This window comes from Peromyscus leucopus, chromosome 8b (genome assembly GCF_004664715.2).
Source record: "Peromyscus leucopus breed LL Stock chromosome 8b, UCI_PerLeu_2.1, whole genome shotgun sequence".
NCBI classification, from domain to species: Eukaryota; Metazoa; Chordata; class Mammalia; order Rodentia; family Cricetidae; genus Peromyscus; species Peromyscus leucopus.
In genome coordinates this window covers 102,290,232-102,302,290 of record NC_051086.1, presented here as the reverse complement: position 1 = coordinate 102,302,290, position 12,059 = coordinate 102,290,232, and the positions used below count along the sequence as shown (strand labels likewise).

Genomic DNA, 12,059 nt, shown 5'->3' with positions numbered 1-12,059 from the left:
CCCAGTAGGTCACAACATTTATAAGCTAACCACTGACCGGCTGGTCCTCAGGAAGATAGACCCTTTGCTTAAAGGGAGTCCAAATGGCCCAAACACAAAGCAAGGCCTTGCAGGATCCAAGGACACACACACCGAGTGCCTGCCTGCCCAGAGGGCTGGAATAAGTCTGATGACGCAAGTGTCACTCAGGCATCAGGGAAGTGGGGGGGGGCACCACTTCCATCCCTGGGGAGATGGCTTTCAAAAGAGGTAGCCATTGTGACTACACTGCCTCCACCCCCGGACTGTGTGCCACAGAAGCAGAGGTACTGGAGCCAGGAACAAGGATGCTCTGGCAGCACACAGCTACCCGTCCGACACAGCGGAGGGCCTCTGAATGGAACTGTGTCCTAGGGCCTGTGAGATAGCCTGATGACTTGAGTTCAAGCCCCGGGACCCACGGAGTAGAAGGTAAGAATTGGCACCCTAAAGCTTAGGTCTGGAGTAGAAAGGTGCATGGTCGCCACAAAAACGGTGGACGGCTCTCAGGAAGACGGCGCCTGACTATAAGATGTCCACACGTGGTTCAAAATCCAGCCACAGTGCACTCCCCTGGGAGATGCACACAGGCTGGTAAAACAGCAAGGAAAGCAGGTGATGAGCGGGGGTGGAGGGTGGGGGGGGTTGGGGAGGTGGGGGGCAGATGGACGGGGGCGGGGGGCGCGGGGAGGACGTTTCTGGAGCCCTGGCCATGGTCCACTTTTCTTTTTCTTTAAAGATAGTTTTACTCTGTAACCCATGCTGACCTCAGACTCACGGCAATCCCGCTGCCTCAGCCACTGCCCAAGTGCTAGGATTGCAGGCCTGAGCCGCCGCCGCCACAGCCAGCTTCCTAGTCCCCTCTCGATGGGAGTGGCCACGACATGGGAGTTCATTTGCTGTTCACATTTGTTTGTGACACAGCACAAATATGCTTCGTGTGCTTTTCTGTAAGAGAGTTAGATTTCATCACTGAGAGAGGAAAACAAGAGCCGGTCTGAGCCCTGGGATCCAGTCATACCCAGCTCTCCCACAGCCCAAGCTGAGGCAGGTGAGCTGATGCGAAGGGCATAGGCATTCTTGACCTCAGAGGAACTGAATCCCACTGTATCCTGTCTGCAGAGCGAGCCTGCCTGCTGGTACCCTCTTCTCACTCCCCACCGCCCTGGGCAAAGCCCTGGGTCTCCTGATATGTCTCAAGGCAAAACCTAACCAGGGGTCTCCTCCTAGGGAGGTGCAGAGACTTGGAGGAAATGCTTTCCCATTCCCAACTCTCCATCAAAGCGGAGGCCTTGGCATGGTAGAGCCACATGAGCCAAGTGCTTGCCCACTGCTAAGCCCAGCCAGCACCCCACTCTTGTAGCATCTGCCCTTACCCCTCCCCCATGCTGGGCATGGTGATGTCCCCAGCCTCCCAGGGTGGTGGGTCTGAGTTGGACCAGTGCCCTATAGAGGGTGGGCTGAGTGGATGGGAAAGACATTTCCCCGTGTTTACTGGGGCCCAGCTGCTATCTGCAGCTCCAATCTGCTGCCTCTCTTTATCTCTGAGGGACCGCCTGGGTTCCCAGCAGCCTCCCCGCTGCTCACTTCCTGCCAGTGGCCAGCATTACAGGAATACGCACACACAGCACACTGAACTAACTCAGCATGTGAGTGTGTGTGTGTGTGTATGGGTGCTCACGCCCCAGAGCTTGCACCAGCCTGGCCAGGTGCCAGGGAGTCAAAGGTACCCCCAGAAATCCTGACCTGAGTCTCTTAGAATCCTCCCTCAAGTGGCCAGAGATGATGAGGGTGGGGCTGATCTTGATGTTCTCCTGTCTGTCCTCGGAGGCAGGACAGCACCTGTTCTCATGTGTACAGCCAGTGACCAAGATCAAGGGCACTGAACCAAGTGTCGTTCCCCCCACCCCACCCCCGTCAGCCACTCGGCGGCCACCAGGATGACCTGACCTCAGGAACACACATATATGCAGGTTGCCCCATGTGTCCCTCCCTCATCCGCCACTCAGCTGTCATTCACCAAGTCCCAGACTGGGCACTGGGCTAAGCACACAGGGTATGACACAAAACGCCCCCGGCTGGCCTTTCGTGTTTAGTGCATCAGCTGCACAAGTGACAGAGTCGTGCACCTGTGGCCGTGGGCAGTGGGAGGAGAGGTGCCTTGTGTACCCCAGAAAGAGGGCCCGCTCCCTTGCTTGCTGGGTTGGGCCAGGGGGCTTCCTAGTGGAAGATCATTTCAGCTGAGACCCAAAGACTGAGGAGGGGGTGACCAATGACGTGCCCCTCCCAGCTGATAGCTGGGAGGGGCAGGGTCCGGACAGAAGGGAGACAGGTGCTGGGAGGGCAGGGAAGAGCGAGGAAGCATATTTGGGAACAGGGTGCCACAAGGCGGGCTGAAGTTCTGGTGAAAAAACCCCAGAAAAAAAGCTGCATCAAGCATCAAGAGTCTGGTTGGGTGAGGAGTGGCTGGAGTGATGGCTGAGTTGGTAAAGGGCCGGTCTTGTACGCACAAGGGCCTGGGTACCATCCCTGTACTCTGTACAAAGCTGTAATGGTGGCCAGCATTTGAAATCCCCGCTCTGGGGAAGCAGAGACAAGCAATTCCTAGGATTTGGACAGCCTACCCTAATCAGAGAGCCTCAGGTCCCAGTGAGAGACTCTGTCTCAAAAATAATGCGGGCTGCACCAGAGGAATGACATGTGAGGTTGACCTGTAGGCTCCGTGTGCATGTGTACATGTGCTCGCGCGCGCACACACACGCGCATACACACACACACACACACACGCACACGCACACGCACATAAACACCAAATAAAAGGGTCAAGTATGCAAGTATGGCAGGCATTCAGGCCATCCTGCCCAGAGTACTAGCTGTGAGGAGAAGGAGACAACTGGCAAGGTGAGGTGACCCTGTGACCTCTGAAGTGGGGACTCTTTAGCACTAACATCTGCAAACAGGCCATAATTAGAGAGACCAGGAAAAAGCCAGAAGACAAAAGGAGCTGGCTCAGTAGGAGATTCCTTACCCTATTCAGAGAGGGGGGTTGGGGGATGTAGCTCAGTGGTAGAGCGCTTGCCTAGCAAGCACAAGGCCCTGGGTTCGATCCTCAGCTAAAAAAAAAGAAAAAAAAAGAGAAGGTGACTTGTCCCCAGCTCTCACCAGTGATACAGGCAGGCCTGGCACGGTGGCGCACACCTTTAACCCCAGCACTCGGGAGGCAGAGCCAGGCGGATCTCTGTGAATTCGAGGCCAGCCTGGTCTACAGAGCGAGATCCAGGACAGGCACCAAAACTACACAGAGAAACCCTGTCTGGAAAAACCAAAAAGAAAAAAGAAAAAAAATGAAAAGGCAGAAAGGTTTGGAATGCAACTGGCAGCCGCAGAGCGCCTCCAGCGCGGCAGACGGGATCCGCAGGTAGGGGAAGGTGTGTACTGGGCAGGTGATGTGCAGAGCTGGGCCATGTGCAGAGCGGCCAGCACACAGAGCGGCCAAAAACCCCGTGTCTTGTCCAGGCCTGCGGGTTGGAGAGCCTCTGAAGTGTCCCATCCCTAATTTAGGGTTGGTCAGTTTGAAGAAAGCTAGGAGAGTTGGGTAGCCCAGAACTGTTGTGTGCTATGTCTGATTCAGAGCCTCAAAACCTGTCCATCAGCAGGGTGCCAAACAGTGGGAGACAGAAGCTTTTGTCTCTCAGGAGGTTGAGGAGGAAGATGGCCATCTCAGAAATCTGCCACTAGTTATCTAGTTAAGGACCCCACCCCTATCTGTCTGCCTGCCAGGGAGTCCGTCTACCTCCTGGCCACTCAGCAGGATGACTCAAACCTCAGGTACAGCTAGGGAAGCATGCAAACATGTGTATGCACAGAGATGCACACAGATCCACCCATATACATGTACTTATATACACACATGCTAGCATAGACAATTCATTCAATCCATACAGATACACACTCAGATACATACACAGAACACACACACACACACACACACACACACACACACGCACACACACACACACACACACACACACACGAGATAGAGACAGAGACAGAGAGTGGAGAGAGACACCCAGGCTGAGCTCAGGTACAGTCTCCTCCACACACACCTGGTTGTCCACACTCAGGCACCAGACAGGAGGACCTAGCAATAGAAACGGACTGTCCTACAACCCTGAGAAGAATATGCCTCCATGGGGAGACAGACCCACTGGGAAGGACAAAAGCTAGTGGTCCAGCTGTCACCTGGGTGGGGTCCTCAAACCTTGTGCCCTGTTCCCCCTTCCTACCGCTGCTTAATGATTGACAGGGAGCCCCCTTGGGAAGGCCTTGTAGTTTCTGAGAGGATTACAAGCAGGTGGCCATTCTCTGGTTCTGCCATCAAAGGGAGGTGCCTGCTCTTTTGTCCCCTCTCTCCCCTGAGAGCTCCCATGGCTGCTCCCAGCCCATCCACCCCCCCCTCCCATGGAGTCTTCGCTCCCGCCCCCCATTTCCCAGCAGAAGTGCTGGAGCCAGACAATGAGATAAGGGCTTGTTTTCTAAGGACTGGAATTCGGGAATTAGGCAGAGCTTGTGGGTCAGGGCCAGAGCACCCTGCTATGGGGAAGCAGGGAGCCTTTCTATTAGGTGGAAGGCCCTGGGGCCCCAGGCCTACAGGGACTTGACCTTGCACCCTTTTAGGATGGCTCTGCTAGGGGTTTGGGAGAGGGGAAGAGCCCCTCAGAGTTGGCTCTGTCCCTGCAGGTGGCCTCTGGGCTGCGTCTCCACCTCTCCTCACTTCTCCAGCCCCCTGGACTTCCAACAGGGTCTGCCACCTTACTGTGGCCCCAGTAACTCTCCCTTCCTCCATCGCCTGCTGAGTACACTGCCCTCTCGTCAAAAACGGTTGCTTCCTCCAGGAAGCCTGCCTGGCGGCTGCTCCCTCCCAACACACCCACTGGCAGACACAGCAGGAGGAAGACAGAGTGACAGAGAGGGGACCTGGTCAGCATCTGAGTCAGGATGAAATCCCTGAGAGGTGCCTTGTTAGGTATGGGCTTCTGCTCCATGAGGCCCTTTTCAGACTGGCTTGCTCCCAACCCACCACAGACAACTAGCAGGGCTGAGTCCCCAACCTCCCTGTACGAGGGAAGGTCACTCTTTGGTCCCGGTAAGTCAGAGTGTACCCCACAACCGAAGCACCAAGCTCCAGGGCCTTGCAGCTCCAACATCAGGCTAGCAGCAAACTCTCCCAGGAGCCTGGCACAGGGTCAGTACCGGAAGAGCACAGCCTCCCATCCTCGCCATAGCAGGGACCCTGAGCACAGCTTGTCTCCGGACACACAGCTGGGAGTGGAGTGGGATCTTATTTTCCTTGCTTTTCTGAGACAGAGTCTCTCACTCTAGTGCAGACTGGCCTGAAACTCTCAACCATCCTCCTGCCTCAGCCTCCCAAAGGACTGGGATTTCAGGCATGAGCCACCACACAGCCTATCTTTTGCAGTGCCGGGGAATCAATCCTAGGGCCGCATACTTACTACGTAGGCGGTCTGTCACACAGTGTTCTTGGGCATGACTTCTATGAAAGCATCTTGTCTCTCAAGGCAATGGTGTAGGGAGGAAGAGGATTTCTACATACCTCTGTGACTCTGCTTCCCATTACACCCCGGGAGATTATACCTCCAGCCCCAGGTGAAGACATTCTTGTGTCCCCTGCCTGGCACCTAGTTAGTGCCAGGTAAAACCATATCAAAGGCTGGACATGGTGGCTCATTCTTGCAATCCCAGCACTTGGGAAGCGGCAGGGGGATTGTGCAGAGTGAGTTCTAGGTTAGTATGATTGTCTACAGCATGAGATTGTCTCAAAAAACAAACAACCCCAAAACAGGTATTGGAGACATGGTGCAACACTAAAAAACACATACTGCTCTTGCAGAGAACCTGAATTTGGTTACTAGTACCCACACCTGTAACTCCAGCTCCAGGGTGTCCAAAGCCCTCTTCTGGCCCCCAATGGGCAACTACACTTATGTGCACATACATCACCCACCCACACACATACACACATCATTTTAAAAGTTTTAAATTCATTTTTATTTAGGGAAAGAGGAGAGAGAGAGAGAGAGAGAGAGAGAGAGAGAGAGAGAGAGAGAGAGCAAGCGCACTAGAGATGTATCCCATTCGGTAGAATGCTTGCCTAGCATACACAAAGTTCTAAATTCAGCTCCCAACACAGCATAGTCTGGGCACGGTGGCACACACCTGAAATCCTAAGCAGGACAGTCAGAAGTTCAAGGTCACCTAGGCTACGCAGTGAGTCTAAAACTAGCCTGGGATACATGAGACCCTGTTTCAGAAGACAAAAATTTGAAAGACTCTTAAGGGGCGACATGGTGCCATATATGATTCCTGGACTTCAGGAACTCACAGCAGCGTTTGCAGTGTGTTTTCTCCAGTGTGAAACTAGGACCATGAGGGGCTGGAGAGATGGCTCAGCGGTATTCCAAGCACCCAGGTTGTTTAGTGGCTGGGACGCTTAACTAAGTTAAATTTGCAGTGTCACGAGCAGCGCCAGGTACACGCTAGAAGTCACCTGGACGTCAGCTGCATAAAAGATTACCCCTTCAGCTAAGCAAGGAACTGTCATCCCAAATTCTCTGCACGGCGAACACGAACTACAATTCCCAGCACGCTGCGGGACTCACCATACTGTACAAAGTTCCAGAGAGAACTACGACTCCCAGAGTGCCCTGGGCCTACCCAGCTCCAGTCTGTGCCGGGTCAGAGTAGTCCAGCCTCACGGATACCCCGCAGGCCCGGAAGAGAGTGTCCACGGCTCCTGCAGGCGAGCAAGGCGGGTGCTGCAGCCATGCTCCGCAGACTGGCCCGGGCCGCAGTCCCGGGGCTCAGGGTGCCCTGGGCGCGGTGGTCTGGGAACTGGGCGAGGGTCCCAGCTCAGGTGGTAGACCTGCGCAGCGACACAGTGACCCGGCCAGGGCCGGCCATGAGACGCGCCATGGCCGAGGCGCTCGTGGGAGATGACGATTACGGCGAAGACCCCACAGTCCGCGGTGAGCCGGGCGAGCAGGCCCGGGGTAGGGGTCCTCGCGGTGACCCCGGGGCGCTCTCCGTGGTGCTGAGAGGAGGACAGTATGGACGCAGAATAATGGCTCACGTGGCATGTGAGGACGCGCCCACAGGCTAGTTGGTGCACCCTGCGCCCCTGCTCGTTCTCTGGGACATCCTTGGTAATGCAGACTCTTGAGCTCCGCTTTGCACTTAGGGAGCCAGAATCTGCATAATAACACCGGGTGATTTTTGGCCACTGTTACCCAAATGCCCAGATGGGTGTTGTCCAGTCTTGCAAAGAAAGGCTCTGAGGTGGCCCGTATCAGGAACAGGGAAGAACCAGGGTTTGAGAAGGTCTGACTGATGACTTGTGACTACTCTCCTGCATTCACTGACTGACTTCACAAAGACAAAACCAATCGAGAGAAGGTTTCTGGGCTCGCTGCACCTTCCCAGAGACAGAATTTCATAACCAGGGTTGATAGTCACTGTTAAAAGTGACTTCTAGTGTTGCTGGGGTGTGTACAGCTTTAAGGGATCAGAGATAAACCAGAGATCACCACTTTGACCCCTGGAGGCCTGTTTGTGGTCCCAGAGATTACTGGGTTGTTACCAGGAACTTCAAAGATGCTGAGCTACTCTGCTCAGCTGACACCTGGGGTGTAAACAGGTCCCCACATCAAGGCTGGGGAGGTGCTGGCCTTCTGGGGGCTGGGGAGGATGCCCGGGACTGGGAGGAGGAAAGAACAGAGCTCCCTGAAGGATGAGTGGAAGCGTTCAGGGTGCAGGTGGGGACACAGTCTAGATCACTCCAGCCCTGGATGTCATGCCACAGAGGGAAGCCACCACGGGCTTGAGACAGGCCTTTCACTCACCCACCAGCTGCACCCGTTATGCCCTGCCAGCTCCCCAGAGACTCTTCTTCCGTGGTGATGTGGAGAGGAAGTCTGCAGGGAAACCGCAGGGCCTCACCTGCCGGGGCTGATGGGAAAGGAAGAAAAACAGGTGTGAGGTTGGTGGGAAACGGGGTTCAAACCACAAGAGAGTTTCGGTGGCCTGAGGCAGAGGACCGTGGCCCAGGAGGAGGTAACATGCAGAGGACTGACAGAGGGGCCTCTGGACATGGCACGTGGTTACCAGCAGCGCAGACCGCAGGGAGGGGAGATGGATTCTAAGCCCTGCCCGTGGGCCATAGGCCCTCACAGGAACACATGCACTTTTTTGGAGGAGGGGTTTAAGACAAGGTCTTGCTATGTAGCTCAGGCTGCTATCAAACTCAGTCATCCTCCTGCTTCAGCAGAGCCCTGGAACTACAAGTATAGACCATCACACCCCGTGACAAGTGCACCTTGAACTGTACCAGGGTACAGTGGCTCTGAGCAACTGTTGATAAGACATTCTCACCCCACCCTCCCTTCTCCCTTCCCAGAACTGCAGGAAAAGGCTGCAGAGCTATTTGGGGTGGAGCGGACCCTGTTTGTGCCCACCAACACCATGGCCAACCTTATCTCTGGTGAGTGTCCACCCACCCTCTGAGCCGGGGTTTGCGCTCTGGTGGATGCATTCACACATTCCTGGGTTTCTTTCGGATGCAGCCAATGGAGCATCCTGGCAGATGGTAACAGGAGGAGTGAGGTCTGCAAGTCTCTGCCACTCCCTAGCTCTTCCTCCTCCTCAGGCTTCTGAGGGGGCCTGGCCACTGCAGTGCCCTGGACTGCCTGTTCCCGGGGACGGCACTCTTCCCCGCTGCAAGTGTTCTGCACTGGGGCACAGGGCTCTGATGCAGGTTGTTCATGCCCAGCATTTACAGCAAAGCCATCCCAGGGTTGTGTAGCATGCCAGCCTTTTCAACACGTGGCAGTGAGGTATCTTGAGGGGTGTGCGTCCTAACTGATAGTCTGAGTTCACTGGGGCTCCAGCTCAGCCTGGCCACACTGAGCAGGGGCAGTGGAACCCTCTTGGACCCAGTTCCAAGTCCTGCCCTCCTCCCATCTATCTCAGTGATGGGTCACTGCCGGCGCCGGGGTTCCCAGGTCCTCCTTGGGCAAGAATGCCATCTCCACGTCTATGAGCAGGGCGGGGTGGCTCAGGTAAGGACCGGGCACCACTCCCTTGGGACTTTGGACATCCTCCAGCCAGCTGGGGTGCCAAGGTAGGCACCTGCTTCCCAGGCACCAGGCTGGAACTGGCAGAGGGGAGGAAGGGGAGGGCACAGGGAAGCAAGAAAGGGAGATGGGAGGGAAGGTCTGGGCCCAGATTTGCTCCTCGGCCTTGGTGCCTTACTGCCCCCTAGTGGGCAGATGGAGCACTAGCACTCCAGAAAGAAGCCAAAGGAGGACATCCGAACAGAAAAGCAGGATGCTGTGTACAGGTGCTCAGAGCAAAGGCTCTGGGTCCCAGAGGTGGCTCCTACTGCAGAGCAAACTTCCTACCTGGGGGTGCCGCTGGATCCACCTGACCCAGTGTCCTCTCCCACCTGCAGATTGCTGGGGTGCATTCCCACCCCCTCCCAGACATGCCCCATGGCACCCTGGACCTGAATGAGCTAGAGCGGGCACTCAGTCGGGGCTTCGGGAGCTCCTACCATCCAGTCTGCGAGCTTGTGTGTCTGGAGAACACACACAGCAGTGCCGGGGGCCGAGTGCTCCCCATCGACTACCTCCGCCAGGTAGGCTCCCACCCAGCTGGGCCCCAGTGCCAGCGTACTCTTGACTTCCTATGCCCCTGAACAGTCCCTATCCCTAGGGACAAATCCCCTCTGACACATGCTATGGGCACCCATCAGTGGTCTGACTGTCAGAGGGGAATGTGTTGGTCCTAGGCTGAAATGGCATGGGGTTTATCACTCTGGCTTCAGGCTCTTGGTCTGTCTGGGCACAGAAACATGACATGTGTGCAGCACAGGGTGACTTCTCAGGTCCCAAATACACAGAGCCACCAGGCTTCTGACTCGAGAGCCCTCATGGTTCCTCAAGATGCCCAGCTCTGGGGAATACTGAGACATGTTCAGGGGTTAAGAACAGTTCCTGCTCTTCCAGAGGACCTGAGTTTGGCTGCATCAAAACACCTGTAACTGCAGCTTCAGGGGACCCAGTACCCTCTTCTGGCCTCCATAGGCACACCACCACCCATGGCACACACCCACACACAAACACATAAAATAAAAAGAAATCTCGAGATGACTCAATGGATAAAAGCAGTTGCCGCTCTTCCAGAAGACCTGAATTCAGTGCCCAGCACCCACACCAGACAACTCACAATGTTCTGTAACTCCAGCTCCTGGGGACTCCAGTGCCTCTGGTTTCCACAGGAGTTTGCACGCTTGTACACATCCACGTGCAGACACATCCTAGACTAATTAATAAAAATAATAATTTACAAAATCTTTTTAAAAAATGATGCCAAGTCCAGATGCCCTCCCTTCACTGGCCCCTCTGACCTCTGCCTGACCTTTGCCCCCAGGTGCGCCTCCTGGCCCACACCTATGGAGCCCGGGTCCACCTGGATGGGGCGCGGCTGATGAATGCAGCCGTGGCTCTGCGTGTGCCCCCTGCCCGCCTTGTGGAGCACTGCGACTCTGTATCCTTCTGTTTCTCCAAGGTAGGCCGACCTTCCAGAGGCAGGGCGGTGTGGGCACCCCTGAGGGTACAGTTGGGCCCCTGAGCTCCAGGCCTTCCAGAGCCTGCCGGCCCTGCCGGCCCTGGACTGTGCAGCACGCACCCCTCCCCACCTCCAGGAGCCTCTCCTCTCTTCCCTTAGGGCCTCGGTGCCCCGGTGGGGGCTCTGGTAGGGGGATCCAAGGACTTCATTGAAGAAGCCTGGCGCCTCCGCAAAGCCCTGGGTGGAGGCATGCGCCAGGCTGGAGTGCTGGCTGCGGCTGCCCTGGTGGGACTGGCTGAGGCGGAGGAGGTACTACCAAGGGACCATGAGAAGGCCCAGAGATTCGCTACAGGTGCCTGGACCAGCCCCCACCCCGCCACCTTTGCTCCCTACCATCTGGGCCTTGATGTCCCCAGCAGCAGGACCAGGTCCCCAGCAGATCTGCACCCCCAAGCCTCTAGCAAGCTTCTAGGATGGGACCTGAGTCTTCTTGCCTCAGCAGGCCCTACTCCGTGGCCACTCACATAGGGATGCACCCCGCTGAGTCAGAGGCCAAGACAGCATGGAGCCTCCAATGTGGGTCTTCTGTGCATTTTCTAAATTTTCCTAACAGTCCTTTGACGTCCCCACATCTGAGACACAGAGAGGTAGAAAGCAGGATTCAACTCATGTTCCCAAATGCCACATCAGGACTCAGGGTCTGCTTGCCCACAAGATAACCACTGGGCTGCTCTTCTGCCTTCCCTGCGGGCAGCTCCGGTGGGGGCCCCGGGGTTGGCCCGGGGCTGGGGTGTACTCACCACCGTGTCTGGCTCCAGGACTCCAGGACCTGGCATCACCCATTTGCTCTGTGGATCCTGCCACCGTGGAGACCAACATGGTGCTGGTGCAGGTGGCCGGGCTGCCTCCTGGAGAGCTGTGCCAGCGCCTGCAGGCTGTGAGCGCCAAGGAGGTGGCTCGGACTGGCTGTGCCGTGAGCGTGCTGCTGTTCCCCTGGACGGAACACTCTGTGCGGACTGTGTGGCACCGAGACGTATCTGCTCAGGACACGGAACTGGTGCTGAGGAAGTGGGAGTTTGTACTGAGAGAGTTGATGCCCTGAGGTCGGGGACCAGGAACCCTGTGCCCTGGCTAGGATTGAAGTGGGGAGTAAGGGGCCCCAAACCATTAGCCTGGTGAAGGCCGGTCCTTCTGGGGGATGATGACACCACTCAGCCTCTGGTTTCCTCCAGCGACTCTCATGTGATGGCCTCATTCAGTCAGGAATAACCAGCCATAGGCTGGGATAAGATGTGGGTGAACATCAAGAGAAGGAAATGGCCGGGTGGTGGCAGCGGCGGTGGCGGCGCCTCCTGCCTTTAATCCCAGCACTTGGGAAGCAGAGGCAGGCAGATCTC

At 56.3% G+C, this 12,059-nt stretch overlaps 1 protein-coding gene across 1 annotated transcript; it reads left to right on the top strand.

The window, feature by feature from the left end:
* Nucleotides 1–2,854: 2,854 nt before the first annotated feature.
* Nucleotides 2,855–11,978, top strand: LOC114708941 (probable low-specificity L-threonine aldolase 2). Its single transcript, XM_037201198.1, has 9 exons — nucleotides 2,855–2,919; nucleotides 4,759–4,844; nucleotides 6,627–7,064; nucleotides 8,492–8,575; nucleotides 9,064–9,152; nucleotides 9,545–9,730; nucleotides 10,525–10,662; nucleotides 10,822–11,014; nucleotides 11,481–11,978. Exons 1-9 carry the CDS (start codon nucleotides 2,855–2,857, stop codon nucleotides 11,762–11,764), a joined length of 1,563 nt encoding a protein of 520 aa, XP_037057093.1. The 3' UTR covers nucleotides 11,765–11,978.
* The last annotated feature ends 81 nt before the right edge of the window (nucleotides 11,979–12,059 follow it).